This window comes from Pongo pygmaeus, chromosome 4 (genome assembly GCF_028885625.2).
Source record: "Pongo pygmaeus isolate AG05252 chromosome 4, NHGRI_mPonPyg2-v2.0_pri, whole genome shotgun sequence".
In the NCBI taxonomy this organism is placed as follows: domain Eukaryota; kingdom Metazoa; phylum Chordata; class Mammalia; order Primates; family Hominidae; genus Pongo; species Pongo pygmaeus.
The window spans coordinates 37,147,033-37,174,901 of NC_072377.2; the positions used below are offsets into that span (position 1 = coordinate 37,147,033).

At 34.6% G+C, this 27,869-nt stretch overlaps 1 protein-coding gene across 2 annotated transcripts in view; it reads left to right on the forward strand.

Moving 5' to 3' along the window:
- NIPBL (NIPBL cohesin loading factor) overlaps window positions 1–27,869 on the forward strand; it is a 202,422-nt gene that overhangs the window by 131,000 nt on the left and 43,553 nt on the right. For both annotated transcript variants that reach the window (XM_054487074.2, XM_063664732.1), the window contains exons 12-28: window positions 4,422–4,619; window positions 4,870–4,941; window positions 5,042–5,131; window positions 6,767–6,870; window positions 7,366–7,452; window positions 10,471–10,702; window positions 11,449–11,600; window positions 12,136–12,216; window positions 12,748–12,848; window positions 14,190–14,328; window positions 20,366–20,448; window positions 21,733–21,865; window positions 22,714–22,857; window positions 24,999–25,088; window positions 26,137–26,351; window positions 26,452–26,554; window positions 27,725–27,823. In XM_054487074.2, the coding sequence (XP_054343049.1) occupies window positions 4,422–4,619; window positions 4,870–4,941; window positions 5,042–5,131; window positions 6,767–6,870; window positions 7,366–7,452; window positions 10,471–10,702; window positions 11,449–11,600; window positions 12,136–12,216; window positions 12,748–12,848; window positions 14,190–14,328; window positions 20,366–20,448; window positions 21,733–21,865; window positions 22,714–22,857; window positions 24,999–25,088; window positions 26,137–26,351; window positions 26,452–26,554; window positions 27,725–27,823 (2,123 nt within the window). The remainder of the gene's footprint in view (window positions 1–4,421; window positions 4,620–4,869; window positions 4,942–5,041; window positions 5,132–6,766; window positions 6,871–7,365; window positions 7,453–10,470; window positions 10,703–11,448; window positions 11,601–12,135; window positions 12,217–12,747; window positions 12,849–14,189; window positions 14,329–20,365; window positions 20,449–21,732; window positions 21,866–22,713; window positions 22,858–24,998; window positions 25,089–26,136; window positions 26,352–26,451; window positions 26,555–27,724; window positions 27,824–27,869) is intronic.

A 27,869-nucleotide genomic window follows, 5' to 3' on the forward strand; every position in this document is an offset into this window, starting at 1 on the left:
TGCGTGAAAGATGAGATCAGTTGGCACCAAGAAAAAAATATTAAATGAGCTACAATTAATTTTAAAACACAGGTAGGTATGTGTCTGTATGCATTCAGCAAACATTTATTGAGCTCCTGTTATATGCTAGACACTGAGAGTAAAAATACAAATAAGATATGGCCCGTGTCTTCAAAGAGCCTTCAGTCTAATGGGGGAAATATGTAAATAAATAATTGCAGTATGCTGATAAAAGTACAATGATAACAGTAAATCCAGGGTGCTATGGGAACACATTGGATTGGCATCAAAATCAGAGTGGGGGCTCAGGGAATGCTTACTGGAAGAGGTGACACTTGAGTTGAGTCTTGAAGGACACGTAGGAGATAGCCAGATGAAGAAATATTTAAAACCATACTATCACTAAATTATGAATGGATTAGCCACATTGCAGATTATCTCTGTGGTTTGGACCTGGCTTCTCCTTTTTGCCCAGCTGTGTCCTGGAATTCCTCCCTTGTTTCACTGTTTTCCAGAGCTGGCTTCTTCACTACACAGCTACCTCTCTACAACACTGTGATCACCTGTCTTTGCACTAGACTTGCTATACCTCGCCTGTCTTCCTACTGGTCCACTGAAAAAGTTCTTCTCTTTTATCCCTATCTTCCTTCTTCTGGAGCAAGAGAATTGAGCCTAGCCAAGAGGGGTCAGCAACCTTGTTTGACTTAAACGGCATTCAGTGGAAACAGACTATGGGAGATCTTCACTTGTGTGCCAACTGACTTAGTCATAATGACCAAAAGAAGTGGGAAGACCACCAGTGTTCTACTTTTTCCACCTAGTGTCCATAGATTGAGGTGTGACAAGCAAGGGCAGGAAGGACAGATGCATGCTGCCATTTTTAAATGTATATTGCTGATGGAAGCCCTTCACCTCCTCCAAAGTTTTTAATGTTAATTTACTGATTTTTTTTTAATTGTGAGCTCTTGAGCTATGAGCAGTAGACTATGAATACTGAACAAATCTGAAAAAAGTTTTAAAATTGAAATAAAATATACAGCAAACTTAACATTTAATCATGTATAATTGTTATAATTGTATTATGAAATGTATTGACACACAGTATATTAAAATGGCTAAAGTTAATTTTTTTTATTACAATCAGATATTTTGGTCATATGGGGACGTGGTTAGCTCTGGAAGATGAGAAGATATAAGAAACATGGGGCCCAGGAACTCATTCTCTTTAATATACATGCCTTACCACTCTGCCTCTTTCCCTCTAATAAACATATCACCTGTATCTAGAATAGCCAAGACGGAGGAGTCCCTGAATTCCAGTTTGATTTCAAATGACATTTCAAATCCAGTTGACTGAAAGTGGCTGCCTCCATTACTAAATTGCAAAGATTTCTGAAGCTGTCTCACAGTTAAGTGGAAAGGATAACATAATCAAAAATCTCCACCAAGTGTAAAATAGTGGAGAATAGAGCCACACATCCCTCATGTTTGTCACCAATGCAGCCACCATTCTTTTCCTCTTGATTTCTATCATGAAAGCTATTGTCTCATCTTATGGAGGCACATAGCTTCGTTGTAAAGCCATGGATCCTGTTATATCTATGCCCAACTATATCGAAAGGTAATATTTATTTTAAAGAACCTAAGCTTCACCCGCTGCTAGAAGAAAGGAAAGTTTCTCTGGATTTTTAAAGAGATGCCAAGAGTAGCTTCCTGTTTTTCTTCACTTATTTCTATACAAGTAACTATAGAAAAGTGGACACTGGAGCCACTGATTTGAATGGTGAAAGAAGTCCAAAAGATTGTTCACATAAACAACCAAATTGTTACACCACAACAGAAACAGTGTAGTGAAAATATAGCACAATACAAAATGTGAAACTATTATGAGAACGTTAAGTTGCAAACATTATGCTGCTGAGAGAGAGAGAAATTTTTGAAACTTAGCAGTTTAATCAAATTGGTTTCTCAAAATCTAAAACCAGGGAAATAGTTTTGTTGAAGGTTAGGGGAAAATGTTGAAGGATAATTTTGAAAGTTGGGCTACACAGATTTGGATGGCCATAGCACAAATATAAGGTCACTGGGTGCCTGGGGAAAATGGAGAGAGGGGCGATGTAAGAAGCTCAAGAGATATATATAGGTGAAATTTGGAAAGAGAGGATAGAGAACACCCAAGTCATATTTTACGTACCTTTCTTTTGAGTCCTTTCCCCTCCCCTGCTTATTCCAGGGTAATGAGAGAAATGGAGAAAGAATAAGCTAACCACAATGAGTTGGTATCCTAATAACCTCATTATAACACAATGTGTTATGGAAGTTGTTTTTTTTTTTTATTTGTCACCCCATTTTTATCTAAATTGTCTAAAATTTGATGAATGTGAAATAAAGATTTACAAGATCTGTGGATAGTTACCACCAATACAGCATATACTATGTAATTACAAACCACTATAAGATTTTTCAAGCATTTGCTACTCATAGGATTGAATGCTTGAAACGGATTTGTTATGAAATTAATTAAAATGTACAAAGACTAAAGCAGGTCATATTTGAGGTTGTAAAATACTAATTTCTGGCGCGGTAGCTCATGCCTGTAATACCAACACTTTGGGAGGCCGAGGTGGGAGGATTGTTTGAGCCCAGGAGTTTGAGACCAGCCTGAGCAACATAGCAAGACCCCTTCTCTGCCCCCATAAGAAAATAGTGCTTTCTGAAGAAGTTTGCTTATTAGTTGTCATCCCTTGTAATGTAGGCATTTCAGTACTTGTGAAAAAACCATCTAAGGAATTCTATATAGAAATGACCTGTTTCTCTGTCACAAATACATACACACACCCTACTTATATTAGTGTATGAAACAAGTTGTCACTAAAGGAATGTACTAGAGCATACTGTAATCATAAAAGAGGAACAGTCCTATCACTCTTCACATACCTCATAACCAAATTCATACCTAATTATGAAGAAAATCTCAGATATTTATATCCGTTTACATTTGTGCTTTATATGAACCTTTTGGCTATCCAAGCCTGTGACTGTAAAGAAGAGGAAACAAAATGACCTTTTCCTGCCATGTTGTCCATAGATTGGCTAGAAGAGTCCAGAACCAGAAACCAACCTAGATTCTTGAACAGGAGTAGTTAGGGTAGCATTTAAGAATAAGATTAGACAGAGTATAGACATTTATTACCCACACATGAAGACACTGGCACAAGCCTAGAGTGCCTGGGCCAGAGGTTGGCATCCTTACATCTAAGCCAAGTAGGGGACTTAAGCAAAACATTTGTCTTAAGTATTTGTGTATTTATCATAGTTAGGGATTCAGAAAAGAGCAGTTGCTAGTCAAATAACAGACTAGAAAGTTTATCATTGTCAGCAACAAGTGATCACAACAACAACCAGTGTGTGATTTCAAGGTAGGACACATCACTTCTCTACCCTGGTTTTAACTTGGTGGTACCCACTGCATCCTAGAACAGACATGGTAAATATTTGTCACTCATAGTGCCCCTCAGCTCTTACTGCAGACACATTTCTAATCAGTCTTTCTTGCTGAACTATGATGCTTTCTCAGGGCTTGGAGTTATTTTCAACATAATGTTCTAGGCAGCTATTGCCAGTTGATGAGAGTTGATGTGTTAGATGAAATCTGTTTGCCAGGTCTGCCTAAAGGCTCCTGTCAGTACGGGTGATTTTAGCAGAATGCTAAAATGATGGGGAAAAGATTGAAGGTAACATATATAATCATGCTTATGAAGCGTGCATAAGCTTAGAAACTTTTCTTGGGTTTAAGCAAGACTTTTGTTGAAGAACTGAATTCATTATGTGAGTATTTACAACTGTACAGGTTTTTTCTGTCTTGGTAGGCTTGTCACGTTAGGTCACCAGGGCTTATGGAATTTATCGCTGAGTTGTGGGTTTAACTTAGCTATTAATTGATGGTGTACACGGTTACCCATATTCTGTAACACTTTCTCAAAAGTTGACTTTTCCTCCAAACCCTGCTCCCCATCAGTAATCTAAGTGCTTTAAGGTGGTTCTGTTTTTCATCTAATTCCTAAATATAGTTTGTTTTACAGCCTCAACTAATCTTGAAGTTTAGATATAACCCTTACTGACTTACTGAATAACTGTCCTTGAAGTGAACACTGTAGTTTAATTTCAAGAACCTTCCTATCTGTATTTATTAGCAGTAAATACCGAGTTCATGTAAAGATCTTTAAATCTGGGTAGATTGTGCTAAAATTAGTGATACTTTTTCTATATCATAACTTAAACTTCTGGATAGACAAAATCACTGAATTTCCTAGACCCTATGGAATGAAGATTTTTTTCCCCATGTGATTCATTTGTAAAGTACAAGTTTTAATCATCTTTTTAAATGAGGTAAATTATTTGTCATGGGGATTTGCTTCTAGCCTCTAGGAAACGACATAAAAAAGATGATGATAAAGCTTGGGAATATGAAGAGCGTGACAGAAGAAGCTCTGGGGATCATAGGAGAAGTGGCCACTCTCATGAAGGAAGAAGGAGTTCAGGTGGTGGTCGTTATCGAAACCGAAGTCCGTCAGATTCTGACATGGAAGATTATTCTCCTCCTCCCAGCCTTAGTGAGGGTAATTCATCAGTGTCAACGGATTTCTTACATAAACCAATTTAAATTTAGGGCTTTAACTTTGAAGAATATTTTATATCTTTTTATGAGTTAATTAATAACTAATTTTCAATTAAGACAAAAATACTTAGTTTCTATGTGCAGTGATTATTGTTTAAGTCTTTAACATTCAGGAAAAAAACTAGAAACAAAAATGGAATTATTTTAAGTTGTCAGTCCTACATTTCAGTACTTCTTTTTGTTCGTTTTAGTTGCTAGGAAAATGAAGAAAAAAGAAAAACAGAAGAAAAGGAAAGCATATGAACCAAAACTAACACCTGAAGGTAACACTTTAGTTTATTTAATTTGTCTTTATTCATATTCTTCAGCTTCACATGTCTACTTGGAATGTGAGAATAATGAATGTATTTTTCTCTCTTGCAGAAATGATGGACTCTTCAACTTTTAAGAGATTCACAGCCTCAATAGAGAATATTTTGGATAATTTGGAAGATATGGATTTTACTGCATTTGGTAAAATCAACTTAAAATACATTTACACATACTCTAAGTGTCTTAACTGTATCCTCTAGAGTAACTGAGTTACTCTAGAGGATACAGGGGCATGCTCTGTGCTATCAAGAAACTTGAAATCTAGTTGTAAAGTCAAATCTAGTCTGTTACCAAGAAATTAAAAACTTTAGTACAAAACTAAACTATAAATTAATCAAGTCTGGATAGTATCTAAAGAATCATGAGTAAGTCAGAGTAATTAAAAAAGTCTTTATGCAGGTGAGGAGGCTTGAAAAGGCCCTGTATAGTGAAGGTACTCATAGGAGCAAATATGCAGAAATAAGCATCTATTCTTCTGTTCATTTATTCTGATGACCAATATTTATTGAATACTTACTGTATGCCAGTAGTATGTTAAGTGCTAGAGATGCAAAAATAACTAAAACCCAAACACCTGGCTTTAGGGAATACAGATTCTAATATGGAAAACAAAATAGTAAACCAGTTAGAATACAGTAGGATTAATGTTACATTCGTGTATTACTTTTACAATGACATAAAGATTACATCTATAAATATTAAAATATGTTTATAAAAACACTGCTTACAATATATAGAGCTATTCTTAACAATCTTATGCCACCTTCAGCTGGTAAAATAAGTATTTGTTTTGTGAGAATTACTTGCCTGAGTATCATTGTGTTTGCTGATTATTTAGAATGTCAGTTTCATCTTTTTTTTGTTTTAAATCATGAAAGGATGTTGAATTTTATTAAGTAATTTTTCTGCATATACATAATCATGATTTTCCCTTTAGTTCATTAACTTTGCATATATACTAATTACTTTTATAATTTTTTTTTTTAGGAGTTCAAATGTAATAGCTACAAAAATCACAAAATGTACAGATCAAATGATGAGAGTCACACAGTTTACACATTAAAACTTTACAATTCTGTGCTGAGAAATTGTCTTCTGTATCATTTAGGGTCCCAAAAGTACAAAGGGCACTCTCAAATTAGGATAATATGAGGAGGAGTTATTTACAAAGAGACCAGTTAAAAAGATGGAGGCAAAATAGTACCAGAACCCAGGGTTAACAGCCTTAAACCAAAAGAGTGAGGATACAGAAAAGTCACCAGAACTCATTCTGCGGGAAAAAATGTTGTAGAGTAGGCTGCCTTGAAGCAATACCTTTTGGTCAGGGGACAGAGCCAGCCTGAGGAGACCTTGTAAGCAAAGAATAAGAGATATAAATACCTTGACCTTCCACTCCTCTTTGATCTTCTAACAGGGCACCCTACTGGCCAAACCCAAACAAAAGCCAGAGGGCATGGGAGACTCTTGATGTAGTCCATTCAGGTCAGCCTCCTGAGGCAGAGAGTGTCAAGAGTATATACAGAGAAAGAGTCAAGAGTATATCTAAAGTAGTAAAGATAAGATATCTATCTCATCTTCCCATTTTAGTCATAAATCTGACTTCAATTTCTGTCGTTTTTCATTCAGGGTTCACTTGAGGTTTATATATAGAGGTGCCTTAGGTTGTTATTTGTTTAGTTTGCGTGTCTAAAAATTTTATTAGAAAGTTAAGCTTGACATTTTGAGCTATTTCATTTACCTAAACTTTGTTTGTGTTTGTTTGGCTTGATTTTGCAGGTGATGATGATGAAATTCCTCAGGAACTGCTCTTAGGAAAACATCAGCTTAATGAACTTGGCAGTGAATCTGCTAAAATAAAAGCAATGGGTATAATGGATAAGGTATCTCACCAAAGTAAAATTTATAAATTTACTTCATAGAAACATTTGAAATTAATTTAAGGTTTTCAGGGTAAATTATAAAATTTATGTAAAGTAAATAGTAAAAAGAAAACTCATTGTTGACTTCTGAGCGTCTAAATGAGTTTTTTTGTTTTTTTACAAAAGAATAAAAGAAGTATTCTACAGATTATTCTAAAGAGAATCATATTACTGCATTGAAAGAGGCACGGACTTTAATTTTTTCCAGAGTTTTTTTTCATTTTCTCAGATATTTAGATTATTTAAATGCAGAAATACATTAAATTTTTCTTTGACATTTGCTTTAGTCATTTAGGGTCGTTGAGTAGAAGTTCTAAGTGGGAAAGTTTTCTTACTCTTTAAGAGGGTGACAATGCTATTTCCTCCATAGCTCAAAGGGAATAATGTACAGATTGTTTCTTGAATAATATATAACTTTTACCAATGATTGATAAAGAATTTATGTTGCTATTTTAGCTTTCAACTGATAAAACTGTGAAAGTCTTAAATATCTTGGAGAAGAATATTCAGGATGGGTCAAAGCTTTCCACTTTGTTAAATCATGTAAGTTTCAGATCCATACTGTTAATTTTACCCTTAATGTTATTAAGCTCTATAGTAGTCCCCCACTTCTCTATTGTTTCATTTTCCATGTTCTCAGTTACCTACAGTCAACTGTGATCTGAAAGTAGGTGAATAATTTTTATTACAGTCTATTGTTGTATTTTTTATGGTCATTGATCTCTTCCCATGCCTAATTTATAAATTAAATTTTATCTTAGGTATGAATGTATAGGAAAAAACACAGTGTATATCGGGTTTGATAGTATGCGTGGCATGCACTCAAGGTCTTGGAATCTATCATCTGTTCATTAGGGAGGGACTAATGTGAATTTTTTCACAAATGACTTTCATGTGTAGGGGAAATTTCACATTTCGTTAATTTGAGCATGTTACCATGAATTACTAGTTACATTCATTAGCATTGCTAATAGAACTTCACTTTTAGTAATTCAGAATTAATGTTACACATTGTCAATTCACAGCTTTGCCATAAAGTAAGAATAATAAAGACATGAAAATTTTTGTCAATTTAGGGGGCAGTTCTTTAGTTTATGCTCTTCCTTATGTAAGTGTATGACTGTTTAAATTTTGTTTTTGATTTATGAGATGATAGTAGGTAGTAATTCTTTTTGTTGAGCTTCCCTGAAGAAATAACATAGTTAAAAACCTTATGATTTCCTAATATATACTAATTAATATACATTACTCCTTATATACCTTTTTTATACCTACCTCAAAGGGTTGTTCAAAGGATTAAAGAATTAATTCATGTAAAGCACTTATAACAGTGTCTGGCACACTTTAACTTCTCGGTAAATGTTAACTCCAGCTGTTACTATATTTTAATATGCTTATATCAAAAGCAGTAGCAACATGGTTGCAATGGTTTATTAATTCAGTGAAGCAAATTTCCTGGGATTTGCCTTCCTAGCATTGTAGTGGACTATAAATTATATGTGCATTCAAATTGATCTTGATATCTCTGACATTAATGAATGCAAACACTAATGCTTATAGGCATTTAATAAGTTCTGAGTTGATAAATTTTCTTTCTCTCTCTTTTTTTTTTTCTCCCCTGATAGAGCTAGGGTCTTGCTCTGTCCCCTGGGCTGGAGTGCAGTGCTACAGTCATAGCTCATTGTAGTCTGGAACTACTGGGCTCAGGTGATCCTCCCACCTCAGCCTCCCAAGCTGCTGGGACTACAGGCATGCACCACAGTGCCTGGCCAATTATTTAAAATATTTTGTAGAGCCAAGGTCTCACTCTGTTGCTCAGACTGGTCTCAAACTGCTGGCAACAAACAGTCCTCCTGCCTAGTCCTCCCAAAGCTCTGGGACCACAGATGTGAGGCACTACACCTGGCCAAATTTTATTTATTTTTAAAAGCCTGATTATAAAATTAACATATTTATTGTAGAAAATTTCCAAAACACAGAAAGCACCAAAAAAGCTATATTCTAATCCAGCAATAACCATTTTGAACACTTTTGATATATATACTTCTCATGTATACATGTGTAGTATATATATTTAAATACAAGCACTAGATTTTATTTTATCTTACGAGGGAAATGCTCTTGGTGTTTACAAAAGCCACAGGATTGCTAGGGAATCTACATGGAATAAAACAAGCTTGTCCAACCTGTGACCCACTGGCCCATGTGGCCCAGGACAGATTTGAATGCAGCCCAACACAAATTCGTAAACTTTCTTGAAACATGAGGATTTTTTGCAATTTCTTTTTAAGCTCATCAGCTATCGTAATTGTTAGTGTATTTTATATGTAGTCCAAGACAATTCTTCTTCCATTGTGGCCCAGGGAAGCCAAAAGATTGGACACTTCTGGAATAAAATATGTAGAAAAATAATCTCAGGTGGTAGTTTTCTGGATTATTAAATATATTTATATTTTTAAGTGTCCTCTCTTTTTGCATCACAGAAACAAAGGCTTAGAGAAACCTAAAGTAACAATCTACTCCATTGTTAGTCTACAAGTTACTTAAATACTTCACCAAGAAATTGTGATAATCATCATCAGAAATCTAGAGTTCTGGAGAGCTGGCTGACTCAGTCTTAAGGAAATTACTTTCATCCCTAAAAACCGTAACAGTATTTGATATGTTGTGGATAGCCTTAACGTTTGGCATGAATCATGAACCTCCTTAACTGACTCTTCCAAACAAACAGCAATGATCGCATCAAAGACAAGCTACTTTATCTTTCCTTTGTGAGTTTTTAGGCATTACTGAACAGAAAGCCCTGTCTGCTTTACATATTATATATTGTGTTTTTGTTCATTTTCCTAGGGTATAAGCTTTGAATTGGAAGTAGTCCTATAATATAGTTTATATTTCATAACTAAAGATGTGATAGGAGGATTTTTACTCTAACAGTAAGATTACTCCTAATTGCAATGTCAAGTTGCTGATGTGTAAATTAAAATAAAGTCTTCTGTCAGTTCTTAAATTATCCGTTTAAAAAAAGTCTTCATTAGTCTGCATATTACTACTTTTTAATCTCAGTTTCAGAAACTGTGTTGTCGAAAAGCAGGTGTTAGGAATGATTGTCAATAACATTTTAGTACTAAGTAAGATTTTACCCTTTGTCATTAATTTTTGCTTTGTTTATCACAGCAGCAAGCAGAATTTATAAAGTTTTTAAACTATCATAATGTTTATGCCCAAAACACAAAATTAATTTATATACAGTTAAACTCATAAGCTAAATCTTAGATTTGTATAAAGCACACAAAGGATATAAAGATAATTAAAACTTTGTCAGTAGGGTGTCATCTAGTGGTGAAATGAGGTAGAGTATATCACGTTTGAAAACATTGAAACACAAATCGTGCTCAAAGTAGTATCAGTATTTGTATCTCATTCTGGATATTCTTAAAAGAATTAACACACATCATAACACTTTTCCACCAGTGAAAATCAAATAAATCATAATTTTAATGTATATTTTAAACCTATAAATGTGTTTATTTCCATTTCATTAACAATACTGTTTTACAGAATAACGATACTGAAGAAGAAGAAAGGTTATGGAGAGACCTTATTATGGAGAGAGTTACAAAATCAGCGGATGCTTGTCTTACAACCATCAACATTATGACATCCCCTAACATGCCAAAAGCTGTGTACATTGAGGATGTAATTGAAAGAGTTATACAGTACACTAAATTTCATTTGCAGAATACACTTTATCCTCAGTATGATCCTGTTTACAGATTAGATCCTCATGGAGGTTAGTTCGTATAATATCAAAATTATTGTAAATTTTTGCCATGTTAGATGAGTCAAAATAGGACTTAAAATGGCACCAAAATTTTTGAATCATATAACTTGTAATAAACACTGATTTTGATTATGGATTTGACTAGAATATAGTACTAGTTCAATTATAGTATAGTTCAATTATAATTTCTTTAGGAACTATTTATATATAATAGAAGTTATTTCTACTTGTCAGGGAAAATCTCAGAAAATACTACCTTCTGGTTTCATTTATCACTTCACCCTAATTTTACGCAAAATAGCAGTTGTCTACAAAATGGATTGATTCAAGATAAATACTCCTTCTCTTGTTCTTAACCTTCATAAATGAGCAATGAAATGTATACATTCGAAGGAAGTAAGGTCATACTTAGGTTTCTGAATAATGAACTTGATGATCTATTGTATAATTGCAAATTAATTTAAAGGGAAATGTAATCTTACTATCCTGCTCCAATGGAGAAAAGTAGAAATCAAGATAAAATAATATTTTAGGTACAAGGATTTAATAACTGCTGAAAATTATCTGATGCAAGAATGTTTCTAATGGAATATCTCCAGAGAGTAATTCTCTATTTTAATAAATAAAAAGCTTAATATTCCAGGTTCTGTAGCTAAAAAATTGTGTTCTCTTAATTCAAAAAACAGTTTGAGTACTGTTTATTAAAAATTGTTAAAAGTTGATGTTTTCCTTATCTTGAATTTGTTTCATTTTAGGAGGCTTATTAAGTTCAAAAGCAAAACGGGCTAAATGTTCTACACATAAGCAGAGAGTAATAGTAATGCTTTATAACAAAGTTTGTGACATTGTTAGCAGCTTATCAGAATTGCTAGAGATACAACTTCTTACAGACACAACAATTCTTCAGGTAAGTTTTTTTGGTAAGCATTTTGTGTATTTCTAAACTAAATGATTAAGTCCAGTATAACCTAGCTCACTCAATAATAAGACCAGCACTATATTATCAAGAATTTTTCCTGTTAAGAGTATGTTATTTCTAAATTGAAGAAATAAAACTGCAGGAGTTTTAAAAAGACATTCTTTCAGGAGACAGACAAATGTAGTGTAAATTCCAAACTCTAAATTCTTTGAAAGATAGGTTATATTTTCATGCAGATATTAAATGTTTGTTATTTCTTTATATTCCTGTGACATTTGTAAACTCAAAAAGTAGAGATTAGAGGACTGATAGCTATGAAACAATGTACCTGTTGTATGTGCTAACTTGATTTGAGGATGAAGGGGAACAGAGAAAAGAATAGATGCTGATTAGGTGGGGGAAAGAAAAAATGCCTTCTTAGTGTTTTCCAGTAACCTTATGAATGTATTGGAATTTAGTAAGATAGAATGTTACTGAAATCAACTAAAGATGTATACTACTTACTCTTTTCTTTTTTAAACAGGTTTCATCTATGGGAATAACACCATTTTTTGTGGAAAATGTCAGTGAACTACAGTTGTGTGCCATTAAGTTAGTCACTGCAGTAAGTATAATCAATTTGTATTTTTAGTTACCCCACAAATAAAACAATATTGATGTCATTTAATCCAAACTTCCAAAAAATAATGAAGATACCTGGTTTTCAGTACATTCATTTCAATCTAAGGACTGTTTTACTAAGTCTTATTAGACTTTCTTAATTGAGGATTTATTTTTCTGTTTTGTTAATTTATTGGGTTATTCTGTTTTGTCACATTTAAAACACTTCTAAATGTTTGCAAATATTTCAGCTAATAATTCCTTGATATTTATAATAAAGTTAGAATGGTTTAAAATCATTTAAATCTTGTCTGACTGCCTAAAGACAAGATTTCATAGTCCTTAAATGAAACTAGTGTACTCTTTGACTTCTGTAAGAATGTTATAATTAATGATAGGAAAATAGAGCAACTTACCTTAGATACTGAAAACATTTTCATTCTAAATGGCAGGTAATTTTTTTAATCACATGATATTATTTTTTGGTTTGTTTTCTATTATAAGTTTAACTTGGAATCTTATAATTACTAAACAGGTATTCTCAAGATATGAAAAACATAGGCAGTTAATTTTGGAAGAAATTTTTACTTCACTTGCAAGATTACCAACCAGCAAGAGGAGTTTAAGGAACTTCAGGTAATTAATTATAACAGAGGTCAAGTATAATGAAGAACCGCCATTATATTGAACCGTCATACATTTATTCTTCATTTCTGTCTGATTTATATTTTAATAATGAAAAACTAGGCAGTTACATCAGAACAGCATGAAGAATAGCTTAGATGTGTGAAATAACATGGCATATTTAGGGGGCTTAGAAAACTTCACTGATTCTCAAAGGTAAAGATCTGTGGCAGGGTTTTTCAGTCTTGGCACTGTTGACATTTTAGGCCATATAACATTTTGTTATGCATAGCTGTCTAGTGCAATATAGGATGCTCAGCAGCATCCCTGACCTCTACCCATTAGATGCCAGTAGACACCTTTCCTCCTTCCAGTTGTGACAACCAAAATTATCTCCAGGCACTGGAGAGCAAAATCATTCCTTATTACGAACCACTAGTCAGTGAGAAGATGTTGTTGATCCTGTTGGAAATATGGCTGAAAATAATCAGATCAATTCAAAGAGGATTTTATAAGATTTTTGTGTCTCAAAAAAAATAAAAAACAAAGATTACTCTAATGGCAGTGTGGAGAATAAACATGGGGATTAAATGCTCTTTAATTGCTAAGCATACTGTTAATAAGGAATGTTACCCACTGTTGTGGTCAGCATTATTGTCTTTGCCATCATAGATAATCACCAGAATTATCTTAATATTCCTGAGTGATTAAAAGTGTTGACGTGGCATATAGGATTGTTTTTAAGATTGCTTTGAAGGCTTCTTTCTTCTCTAAAATAATTATCTTAATCATTTTTTGGACTAATTGTATACTGATAAACATTTATTGTCTGTTAAACCTGAAAAAAAATTATCAACATATAAAAGAATCCTTAGATTTTTACAATATCTGTAGAACAAAAGATGTGGAAATTGATTTTTTATAATCTGTGCTACCAACACTAGCACAGATGTCAAGAGCTGTGTAGCAGATTTTAATACCAAATGAATAACAGATTCAGCAGATGAATAGCAAAATATATGGGCATTTGGAAACTTTGAAGACTTTTATCATTTTCAAAATCATTTTGAGAAATGTTTAGTATTATGAATTTTTATCTGCAATGTATGTAAAGCATAGAAATTTATATTAAATACTGTATTTTTCCTTTGACTGTTTTAATTATCTGAGCATGCATAGGTATTTACTTGATGTTTTTGCTAACTTATGACAAATAATTACACATAAGAACACTATAAGCACTAAGTTCATGCCTAGAAATATTGGCAAAGTATCGTGAAACTTTCAGACAATAGATGACATTTAAATGAGATTATCTTGATACTCTATACAAATTTTTTTTCTTCATTAAAGGTTAAACAGTAGTGATATGGATGGAGAACCTATGTATATTCAGATGGTTACAGCACTGGTTTTACAACTTATTCAGTGTGTTGTACACTTACCATCATCAGAGAAGGACACTAATGCAGAAGAAGATTCAAATAAAAAAGTAAGGAATCTATTAAAGGTTTTACAACTGTACTTTTATTGAAGGAAATACCTATATTCTCTGTCATTCCTATAAAACTGAAGTTTTGTTTTTTTTTTTTCTTTTTTTTGAGACGGAGTCTCGCTCTGTCACCCAGGCTGGAGTGCAGTGGCGTGATCTCAGCTCACTGCAACCTCCGCCTCCCGGGTTCAAGTGATTCTCCTGCCTCAGCCTGCTGAGTAGCTGGGATTACAGGCACGCACCACCGCGCTCGGCTAATTTTTGTATTTTTAGTAGAGACGGGGTTTCACCAGGTTGGTCAGGCTGGTCTCGAACTCCTGACCTCGTGATCCACCCTCCTCAGCCTCCCAAAGTGCTGGGGTTACAGATGGGAGCCACTGTGCCTGGCCAAAGCTGATGTTCTTAATTAGAGGTTCATGGCTGGGCTTTAAGGTCCTTTTAGAGCACTAGACATGGTGTTGGAAGAGTTGAGTTCTGATTCTATTGTATCCACCAGTCATAAAACATATAAATCATTTTAATCTTTCTGAGTTTATTCTTCAGCTGTAAAATGGAGGTGATAATACTTATCAAAACTGCTATACCAGGTTGTAAGGGTCAGTGAGATATTAAATGTGAAAGTGAATATTACAATATGTAATATATATGCATGTTGAGTATCCCTGATCCAAAAATCTAAAATCAGAAATGCTCCAAAATCTGAAACTTTTTGAGTACCAAAATGATATTCAAAGGAAATATTCATTAGGGCATTTTGCATTTCAGATTTTCAGATTAGGGGTACTGAACCCATATATAAATACATAACATAGGATTATAATTAACATTAAATTCATGGGGAAAATGAGTTTATTCCCTCCCTAATAGGTAGCTCATGCCGACGATTTGCTTTTGGTTTTATAGCTTTTGGAGATGTTTAGAATTTTTCCAAGTGTATACTTTTACCTCAACAAAAGTTTAAGAGAAACAAATAATTTTGTTTATCTACTGTTAGATCCAAGCATATGTGTGTATCTTTTTGGGAATAATAATAAATATATAATAATTATTAATAACTGGACAGGCACTTTGGCTCATGCCCATAATCCCAGCACTTTGCGAGGTCAAGGTGGGCAGATTGCTTGAGGCCAGGAGTTCAAGACCAGTTGGGCAACATGACAAAACTCTGTCTCTACAAAAAATACACAGATTAGCTGGTCCTGGTGTTGTGTGCCTGTCATCCCAGCTACTCAGGAGGCTGAAACAGGAGGGTCGATCGAGCCTTGAGAGATTGAGACTCAGTGAGCCGAGATTGTACCACTGCACCCTGGCCTGGATGACAGAATGAGACCCTGTCTAAAAATGAATGAATGAATGAAAGAAAGAAAGTCAAATACTATCTGAAAAGTTCAGATCCTCTTTATTTCTCCCATCCCAATCCCATTGTTTGTCTCTAGTCTTCCTTTCCTAACCATTGGTGACAAGTGTGATGAATATGTTTATTTCTTTCTTTTAATTATTTTTATGTAAATTTGATATGCAATTATTTCATTTTTACGTAAAGGACAGTGACATATTTACAGCTAATTTTTTCACTCAACATCGCTTTTAGTACATACAACTCATACTAGATTGTTTTTTACTTGAGTTAAAAACACCATATCATAGAATCACAACTTAAAGCAAAAGTTTCTCTAGATATACTTAGAAGTAGAATTAAGATAGTATACATGCATTAAATTTACTGGAAGTTGTCAATTTGCTTACTAAAGTGGTGTTTCATTTTATAGCCCTACTTACTTAAAATTATGGTCATTGAGAAATACCCATCTTATTTTGCGTTTTCCTGGTTATTAGTGAGCTTGAGCCCCTTTTGCTATAGTTATTTGTCTGTTGTATTTTTATAACTGTGAATTGACTGTTTATATCTTTAAATTTCTGATGAAGGCATTGAATTTTTTTTTTTTTTCTCTTTTTTTTTTTTTTTTATTTTTTATTTTTTTATTTTTCCATTAGTTATTAGGGTACATGTGGTATTTTGGTTACATGAGCAAGTTCTTTAGTGGTGATTTGTGAGATTTTGGTGCACCCATCACCTGAGCAGTATACACTGCACCATATTTGTAGTCTTTTTTTTTTTCTTTTTTTTTTTCTTTTTTTTTCTTTTATTATTATTATTATTATTATTATTATACTTTAGGTTTTATGGTACATGTGCGCAATGTGCAGGTAAGTTACATATGTATACATGTGCCATGCTGGTGCGCTGCACCCACCAACTCGTCATCTAGCATTAGGTATATCTCCCAATGCTATCCCTCCCCCCTCCCCCCACCCCACAACAGTCCCCAGAGTGTGATGTTCCCCTTCCTGTGTCCGTGTGTTCTCATTGTTCAATTCCCACCTATGAGTGAGAATATGCAGTGTTTGGTTTTTTGTTCTTGCGATAGTTTACTGAGAATGATGATTTCCAATTTCATCCATGTCCCTACAAAGGACGTGAACTCATCATTTTTTATGGCTGCATAGTATTCCATGGTGTATATGTGCCACATTTTCTTATTCCAGTCTATCATTGTTGGACATTTGGGTTGGTTCCAAGTCTTTGCTATTGTGAATAATGCCGCAATAAACATACGTGTGCATGTGTCTTTATAGCAGCATGATTTATAGTCCTTTGGGTATATACCCAGTAATGGGATGGCTGGGTCGAATGGAATTTCTAGTTCTAGATCCCTGAGGAATCGCCACACTGACTTCCACAAGGGTTGAACTAGTTTACAGTCCCACCAACAGTGTAAAAGTGTTCCTATTTCTCCACATCCTCTCCAGCACCTGTTGTTTCCTGACTTTTTAATGATTGCCATTCTAACTGGTGTGAGATGGTATCTCATTGTGGTTTTGATTTGCATTTCTCTGATGGCCAGCGATGGTGAGCATTTTTTCATGTGTTTTTTGGCTGCATAAATGTCTTCTTTTGAGAAGTGTCTGTTCATGTCCTTCGCCCACTTTTTGATGGGGTTGTTTGTTTTTTTCTTGTAAATTTGTTGGAGTTCATTGTAGATTCTGGATATTAGCCCTTTGTCAGATGAGTAGGTTGCGAAAATTTTCTCCCATTTTGTAGGTTGCCTGTTCACTCTGATGGTAGTTTCTTTTGCTGTGCAGAAGCTCTTAGTTTAATTAGATCCCATTTGTCAATTTTGGCTTTTGTTGCCATTGCTTTTGGTGTTTTAGACATGAAGTCCTTGCCCATGCCTATGTCCTGAATGGTAATGCCTAGGTTTTCTTCTAGGGTTTTTATGGTTTTAGGTCTAACATTTAAGTCTTTAATCCATCTTGAATTGATTTTTGTATAAGGTGTAAGGAAGGGATCCAGTTTCAGCTTTCTACATATGGCTAGCCAGTTTTCCCAGCACCATTTATTAAATAGGGAATCCTTTCCCCATTTCTTGTTTTTGTCAGGTTTGTCAAAGATCAGATACTTGTAGATACGTGGCATTATTTCTGATGGCTCTGTTCTGTTCCATTGATCTATATCTCTGTTTTGGTACCAGTACCATGCTGTTTTGGTTACTGTAGCCTTGTAGTATAGTTTGAAGTCAGGTAGTGTGATGCCTCCAGCTTTGTTCTTTTGGCTTAGGATTGACTTGGCGATGCGGGCTCTTTTTTGGTTCCATATGAACTTTAAAGTAGTTTTTTCCAATTCTGTGAAGAAAGTCATTGGTAGCTTGATGGGGATGGCATTGAATCTGTAAATTACCTTGGGAAGGATGGCCATTTTCATGATATTGATTCTTCCTACCCATGAGCATGGAATGTTCTTCCATTTGTTTGTATCCTCTTTTATTTCCTTGAGCAGTGGTTTGTAGTTCTCCTTGAAGAGGTCTTTCACATCCCTTGTAAGTTGGATTCCTAGGTATTTTATTCTCTTTGAAGCAATTGTGAATGGGAGTTCACTCATGATTTGGCTCTCTGTTTGTCTGTTATTGATGTATAAGAATGCTTGTGATTTTTGCACATTGATTTTGTATCCTGAGACTTTGCTGAAGTTGCTTATCAGCTTAAGGACCAAGCGGACCTAATAGACATCTACAGAACTCTCCACCCCAAATCAACAGAATATACATTTTTTTCAGCACCACACCACACCTATTCCAAAATTGACCATATACTTGGAAGTAAAGCTCTCCTCAATAAATGTAAAAGAACAGAAATTGTAACAAACTGTCTCTCAGATCACAGTGCAATCAAGCTAGAACTCAGGATTAAGAATCTCACTCAAAACCGCTCAACTACGTGGAAACTGAACAACCTGCTCCTGAATGACTACTGGGTACATAACGAAATGAAGGCAGAAATAAAGATGTTCTTTGAAACCAACGAGAACCAAGACACAACATACCAGAATCTCTGGGATGCATTCAAAGCAGTGTGTAGAGGGAAATTTATAGCACTAAATGCCCACAAGAGAAAGCAGGAAAGATCCAAAATTGACACCCTAACATCACAATTAAAAGAACTAGAAAAGCAAGAGCAAACACATTCAAAAGCTAGCAGAAGGCAAGAAATAACTAAAATCAGAGCAGAACTGAAGGAAATAGAGACACAAAAAACCCTTCAAAAAATCAATGAATCCAGGAGCTGGTTTTTTGAAAGGATCAACAAAATTGATAGACCGCTAGCAAGATTAATAAAGAAAAAAAGAGAGAAGAATCAAATAGATGCAATAAAAAATGATAAAGGGGATATCACCACCGATCCCACAGAAATACAAACTACCATCAGAGAATATTACAAACACCTCTATGCAAATAAACTAGAAAATCTAGAAGAAATGGATAAATTCCTCAACACATACACCCTCCCAAGATTAAACCAGGAAGAAGTTGAATCTCTGAATAGACCAATAACAGGAGCTGAAATTGTGGCAATAATCAATAGCTTACCAACCAAAAAAAGTCCAGGTCCAGATGGATTCACAGCCGAATTCTACCAGAGGTACAAGGAGGAGCTGGTACCATTCCTTCTGAAACTATTCCAATCAATAGAAAAAGAGGGAATCCTCCCTAACTCATTTTATGAGGCCAGCATCATCCTGATACCAAAGCCTGGCAGAGACACAACAAAAAAAGAGAATTTTAGACCAATATCCTTGATGAACATTGATGCAAAAATCCTCAATAAAATACTGGCAAACAGAATCCAGCAGCACATCAAAAAGCTTATCCACCATGATCAAGTGGGCTTCATCCCTGGGATGCAAGGCTGGTTCAATATACGCAAATCAATAAATGTAATCCAGCATATAAACAGAACGAAAGACAAAAACCACATGATTATCTCAATAGATGCAGAAAAGGCCTTTGACAAAATTCAACAACCCTTCATGCTAAAAACTCTCAATAAATTAGGAATTGATGGGACGTATCTCAAAATAATAAGAGCTATTTATGACAAACCCACAGCCAATATCATACTAAATGGGCAAAAACTGGAAGCATTCCCTTTGAAAACTGGCACAAGACAGGGATGCCCTCTCTCACCACTTCTATTCAACATAGTGTTGGAAGTTCTGGCCAGGGCAATTAGGCAGGAGAAGGAAATCAAGGGTATTCAATTAGGAAAAGAGGAAGTCAAATTGTCCCTGTTTGCAGATGACATGATTGTATATCTGAATTTTTTTTTTGATTGTATGGGTTAGGTGTTTCTTAAACTTTGAGGTTGATATATATTTTTCTAAATTCTTTTTTTATTTTCAATCCATTTCTTTCTGTTCTGACCAGGATTATGATAAACAACTATTGATATTAAATTTGTTAACCACATGTGTTACTCTTACATTCTTTTGATAACACTCTATCTGTATTTTTATTTGTTTCTATAAAGTTTTAAAATATGCTTAGTGTGCTAATTTTGGCTTCTCTCGTTATATATAATGGAATAGTTTAAGCATTTTAGTATTTAAATGTATTACCCCTCTTCAGTAATAACATGACAATAGCAACAGGGCTAACTTATTATTTCTTGTATCTTTATAAACTCATTTTTTTCATTCTAGATTGACCAGGATGTTGTCATTACTAACTCTTATGAAACAGCTATGCGAACAGCCCAAAACTTCCTCTCCATCTTCCTTAAAAAGTGAGTAAAATTAATATAAATCTGGTTTTTCTTTTCCACAGTATAGAGAATAGTTCATTTTTTTAAAAAGATGAATCCAATTTCCTGCCATAATCTGAACTTTGAATACGTCTTCCTGACACTTGGTTTCTTGATCTTTAAAATGAGGCAATTGGAGTATTAAAAATCTAAAATTGGGATGGGACTACATGGGGGAAAAAAATCTAAAATTTTGTGAATTTTCTTATGTGTTAGACTCCAGAAATTAAAGTACTAGATTGAAATTCTGTAATTTGTCTTCAGTAGATTTTGGAGAATTTTCCTATTGTACCTGAATAGGAAAGTTTGTGAAGAGATGTTATTTAGCCTCCATAAGAAGTTTTTTTTTTTTTTTTTTTTTAATGAGACAGAGTTTTGCTCTTGTTGCCCAGGCTGGAGTGCAATGGTGCGATCTCAGCTAACTGCAACCTCTGCCTCCCAGCTTCAAGCGATTCTCCTGCCTCAGCCTCCCAAGTAGCTGGGATTACAGGCGTGCACCACCATGCCCAGCTAATTTTGGTATTTTTAGTAGAGATGGGGTTTCACCACGTTGGTCAGGCTGGTCTCGAACTCCTGACCTCCAGTGATCCGCTTGCCCTGACCTCCCAAAGTGCTGGGATTACAGGCGTGAGCCACTGCGCCCAGCCCAGCCTCCGTAAGAATTTATGATGACCTTGGCCAGGCACGGTGGCTCACGCCTGTAATCCCAGCATTTTGGGAGGTCAGGGCAAGCGGATCACTGGAGGTCAGGAGTTGGAGACCAGCCTGACCAATGTGGTGAAACCCCGTCTCTACTAAAAATACAAAAATTAGCCGGGCATGGTGGTGCACGCCTGTAGTCCCAGCTACTTGAGAGGCTGAGGCAGGAGAATCGCTGGAACCTGGGAGGTGGAGGGTTGCCGTAAGCCAAGATCATGCCACTGCACTCCAGCCTGGCTGACAGGGTGAGACTCCATCTCAAAAAAATAAAGAATTTATGGTGATCTTTTAGGTAGAAAAACAGTGATCATTTTTTTAAATGTGTTTCACTTGCAAGAAAGTAGTATTAGTATTGCTTAATAAATGAATTCCCTATAATTAAGGAGAAAATGGAGTTTGTGAAATAGACTCATTTTAAACCATATTTTATTTAATGTACATTTATATGTCTTGTTACTAAACATAGAAAAAAGAAAACTTAGCTAACAATTTCAATCATGTTGGTAGACAGATGACTGACATGTGTCACCTAAATTGACATCCTTTTCATTATTTGTCTTTGAACAGATGTGGTAGTAAGCAAGGTGAAGAAGATTACAGACCACTGTTTGAAAATTTTGTTCAAGACCTTCTTTCAACAGTCAATAAGCCTGAATGGCCAGCTGCTGAACTACTCCTTAGTTTGTTAGGGAGACTGTTGGTAAGAGTATAGCATTTAAAGATTATTAGATTACTAGAAGACAACATAATGAGGATGTATTCTGATTCACAGATGATGAATTCTTTAAAAATGTGTAAGGAAATATGAACATTGCATCTCTTTTTGCATGTGCATAGCTGTACACAATATTGTCAGTACCTTGTAGAAAATTTTCAAATGTTGTGAAGTTTGGTGCTTTCATTTCATTACATAAGATAACAGTGCTTTAACAGTTTTTTTTTTTTTTGGAAATGTTATATTGTTAAAAGCATCTCAACACTGAGTCATAAGTTACTCATTTCAAAGCAAGAAAATGATTAATATAGACTCCTTATCATCTTTAAGAGTATTTCTACAAATATGTGGCATTTTGTAGTCCTCATGTAATGCAGTAGGTAAATGCAAAGAAATGTGACTCTCTTTATTTTTAAACTACATTTGAACTTGCACAATACACATTGTTACAAAGCTTCTGGGACCTTTTTGTGAATGGGAAAATATGTTAATATTATTCGGAAACGATAATAACTTTTCATAGGCATCAGAATTCCACCCTAAGAAATTCTTACTCAGTAATACCACATTTTGTGCAAATAATACAGTTGAGCCTGCATATTTAATGAGTTATGTTCTTAAGGAAGTTTAATCTGTAATTTTTTTAGTCACATGAAAATGTTCAGATTCCAGAAAATCAAAAGGCAAAAATGACTTTATGGGACAGTATCACAGGAAAAAAAAAAAGTTTAAATTTTAAATTATACAATTTAGATTGGGAATTTATATGATAAATTGCTATTTAAAATATATTGTTATAAATCTATTCAATCAAAAACTATTTTGATATTTAGGTTCATCAGTTCAGTAACAAGTCAACAGAGATGGCTTTAAGAGTGGCATCTCTTGATTACCTTGGAACTGTTGCTGCACGGCTGAGAAAAGATGCTGTTACAAGCAAAATGGATCAAGGATCTATAGAACGCATTTTAAAACAGGTACTAAGATAAAGGATTAAAATTATGGGAATAAATAATAGTTATTTTCTTTGCATGTCCTTACGTTAGTTTTGCATTTCATTTTGTGGATTCAAAATAAGATTTTTACTTCTAAAAGTGGGTTTTTCAAAGCCCCAGTGAGAAATTTTAAGACCCGAGAATGAATTATTTAGTCTAACAGGGACTTCTGAATGGTTCATATAAATCATTTACTTTCTTTTTGTGAAGTACTCTTAATAATGTATAATGCTGTTTTATATTTGATTTAACATAAATTTTATTTAAGTTTTTAATTTACTGAATGGTGATTTAGCATACCCAATAAGATTGTTTTGTACTTTTGAATGTTATGTATCTTCTCATAACAAGGAGGTGTGAGGAGAGCTTTTTTATACTTTATTACATTAGAGAGTTTTCATCTTGGGGGAAAAAGGGTTTTATTGCTTTTTTTTTTTTAATGTGGATGAAGTGGTAGTAATAAAGTTACGTGAGAAAATTGGTGAGGAAATGATTTCTAATCCTACTATATACAACTTCTGTTTTCATTTTTTTCTAGTCTTTTTTTATGCTCATAATCATATCCATGTTGGTAGAAATGCCTCTAATTTTTTTTTAGCTATAGTTCGTGTTTTGAAATAATTTCAACCTTAGAGAAAAATTGTAGGAATAGTACAAAGAACTCCCATAAAAGCTTCTTGCAAATTCCTCAATTATTGACAATTTACAAAATTTCCTTTATCATTTTTCAAAATATAGATGTACGTGTCTGTATATGCATTTTTTTTTTAATTTTGTTTCAAACCACTTGAAGTTAAGTTGCAGACATGATTCCCTCATTACCCCTGAATTCTCTAATGCAGGGATTTTCAAAGTGTGATCCCCTTGACAAGTAGCACCAACATTGAAATCATCTGAGAACTAACAAGTACATTTCTAACAAAAGTACAAATTCTTAGGACCCTCCCTGGACCTACTGAATCAAAAACTCTTGGTTTAACAAGCCCTCCAGGTGATTCTAATGAATGAATGCTGACGCTTGGGAGCCACTGCTTAGAGTATATTTCTGCAAACAAGAGCTCTCACTTAAATATCTATAGTACAATTATCAAAAGCAAAAAATTATCATTAATATAATATTAACATCTAATATAATACTGCAATACCTACTCTGGTAAATTATAATTTGTTGCCATCATTATTTTAATGCTCAAATCATCCTAGATTTGATCAATGAGAACCCTTTGAAGCTGGCTTTCGTATCCTTTTGATATATTCCCATCATAATTTGAGGGCTTTCTAGAACAAAAAGGTGTTTCAGGAAGATCTTTTACCTTCCCTACCCCTGCCCTGGGGTCAGTTGTTTCTCCTAGGAATCTTGGTTCCTTTTATTGGTGAATTGTAATGTAGAAACCAAGATCTAGTTGCTGGATGACTTTCTGTATTTCTTAAAGTGGGCCTGGAACCTCTTATTGCCATGTATGGCTATGTTGATTATACATTGTGCAACTCAAGGGGAAGGATCATTTGTAAATTTTTATGGCTCTCAACACATATTTCCAAAAGGAAATTCTTCCTACCTCTGAAGATTTAACACATTTTTCTGATCATTTTTATGTCAACTACCTGTGAGCTGCTTTTTAAAAAAATGACATATGGTTCATAAAAATAATGGCCGGGCGCAGTGGCTTACACCTGTAATCTCAGGAGGGTGGATTATTTGAGGTCAGGAGTTCGAGATCAGCTTGGCCAGCATGGTGAAACCCTGTCTCTATTAAAAATACAAAAATTAGCCAGGCATAGTGGACCATGCCTGTAGTCCCAGCTACTAGGGAGGCTGAGGCAGGAGAATTGCTTGAACCCAGGAGGCAAAGGTTGCAGTGAGTCGAGATAGTACCACTGGACTCCAGCCTGGGCGACAGAGTGAAACTCCATCTCAAAAAAAGTAAAACAAAAAAGGCAAACTTCAGCTATCAATATATAATATTTTTCAGAAATAATATTTTTGTTTTTTCCTTTTAGTTACTGTGGTTGTATTTTCATTTTTAATATCAGTTTTTCCTTCAGATTTGTGTTTACAATTAGATGATTTATTAAAGCACACCAGTAATATCTTTTTTGTTCTTATTTGGTTTATTCTATAGGTTTCAGGAGGAGAAGATGAAATCCAACAATTACAAAAAGCATTGCTTGATTACTTGGATGAAAACACTGAGACTGATCCTTCACTAGTGGTAGGATTCTTTTCCCCTGTTTTGGAGATACTACATGTTTATTTAAATTGGGTTTAAGAAAATTGGGAGGTAGCATGATGAAGAGGAAAACTTAAGTTGTTTGGAATATTGATTTTCGAAACAAAGGGGTACTTGATAATTTAAACAGAAAAGAATGCTTTGGGTTGATTTGTCTTATATGGAATTCTGGTTACAGATACTGTACTGTACTAAAATTGTGTGACAAGAGAAATATTTGGAAGTTTCTCCATAAGTGATCTTTGAGACTAGGCTAGGTCATTGGTTCTCAGAATGAGTATGGGCCGAGTAGTACATGAGATGATCTATAAGCCTGTAAAAATAAACTATTGAATTTTTAAATATAATTTTACTTCTATTTCATGTATGTTACACAACATAACCAAAATATTAGTATAAGAGGTTCATGTACAAAATTTATAAACTATTATTTGAGAACGTTATACATAGAGATATTTTATTTTATTTTTTAACTGATGGGATATGCAATTGAAAGAAATGGTATACTACTAAGCTCTTCAGCCAAATACTGCAGGTTTTCAGTTTGTATTCAAAGGAACAGATTTACAGGTGTGTCTCAGTGTTAAACTATTTCAGTGACAATTGTCTTGTGTGTTTCTTGGAGAACTAAGGCAAAATTTGAAAACAGATGAAGTCTTCTACCTTCAGCATTTTATCCATTTGTTATAAACTTTCCTAGTTGACCCATCATCTGTTTAACTTTGTCATGATATTGTCCTTGATTAAGTAGTTGATAATAGTATTCTATATTTAATACAGTTGTGTTTATCAAATTATCTTGACTTCATTAATGTAAGTATTGGAACATAGTAAAATAATAAGTTTTCTAACATTTAGGATATTCTATATTTTCTGGCTTTCTTAAAATCTGTTTTTATCACATGGAAGTTGTTTTAAAGTAAACTTTAATATTTGTATTCCTGTAATGTGAGCACTCTAACTTTATTACTTAACTTGGAAATCTTGCTGCTAATTTCATCAAGCTCAAGTCTGTCTAATTTCTTTCCAGTTTTCTCGTAAATTCTATATAGCCCAGTGGTTTCGAGACACGACTCTGGAAACAGAAAAAGCAATGAAATCACAAAAAGATGAAGAATCATCTGAAGGAACACATCATGCAAAGGAAATTGAGACAACTGGCCAAATTATGCATCGAGCTGAAAACCGAAAAAAGTTTCTTAGAAGCATTATCAAAACCACACCTTCTCAGTTTAGCACATTAAAGTAAGATCCAAGGAGAAAACAGTCTACATTTATCTCCTTGATATCTATTTACCTAAGTTACAAAAAAGAAAAATAAATTTTTAATGACTTTTTGTTGCAGGATGAACTCTGATACTGTGGACTATGATGATGCTTGCTTGATTGTTCGATACTTGGCCTCCATGAGGCCGTTTGCCCAGAGCTTTGATATTTATTTGACCCAGGTAAACTGGATAAGAATTCCTTATACAGTGATACTGATTTTTCTGATTTGGGATGCTTGTGAGCAGTATATAATATCATTCATTGTTGAGTACAGATACTTAAAAGATCATAGATGTAGTATTTATTTTTAGGTTCTCCGGCCGGGTGCAGTGGCTCACGCCTGTAACCCCAACACTTTGGGAAGCCAAGGCAGGTGGATCACCTGAGGTCAGGAGTTCGAGACCAGCCTGACCAACATGGTGTAACGCCGTCTCTACTAAAAATACAAAAATTACCCGGGCATGGTGGCACACGCCTGTAATCCCAGCTACTCGAAAGGCTGAGGCTGGAGAATCGCTTGAACCTCGGAGGTGGAAGTTGCAGTGAGCCGAGGTCGTGCCATTGCACTCCAGCCTAGGCAACAAGAGGGAAACTCCATCTCAAAAAAAAAAAAAAGTCCTTGTTCTACATCCCTTTTACATATTCTTGTTTTACAAGTATATATTTGTATGAATGCACACACATACAGTATCAGTAGAGTAAGTGACATTATAAAAACATTCAACTAAACCCCAGCACTTTGGGAAGCCAAGGAGGGCAGATTACAAGGTCAGGAGATCAAGACCGTCCTGGCTAACACAGTGAAACCCCATCGCTACTAAAAATACAAAAAATTAGCTGCCGTGGTGGCATGTGCCTGTAGTCCCAGCTATCAGGAGGCTGAGGCAGGAGAATCGCTTGAACCCGGAAGATGAAAGTTGCAGGGAGCCGAGATTGCGCCACTGCACTCCAGCCTGGGCGACAGAGCGAGACTCCATCCCAAAAAATAAAGTAATAAAATACAAAACATTAACTACCAAATTATGATTTAAATGATACTAAATATCTTTGATTCAAGTTACACATAGCAAGGTTTTAGTGGGGCTACAGGTTCTGCAAATGAAGCATAACAATTAAAAAACAGGTTTAATTGGATAAAGGAAAGGCTCCAAAGTATGGACTGTACGCTTAACACCTGTACTGATCTTTAAGTTAAACTTTGAATCAGTAGGAAAGATCCTTTACTCATTTATATACAGATTAAAGAGAGGTAAATAATAGATTTGTTTTCTTTTGCATGTTTTCATGCTATTTTTAATTAAATTTTATGTATTCTAAAATTTACAAAAATGTCAATGTTTGCTTGGCAGATCCTACGAGTTCTTGGTGAAAATGCAATTGCTGTTCGAACAAAAGCCATGAAGTGTTTGTCTGAGGTTGTTGCTGTAGACCCCAGTATTCTAGCAAGGGTAAAGAGCAAAAATGATTCTTTTCTATTCGAATTGGAATATTCAC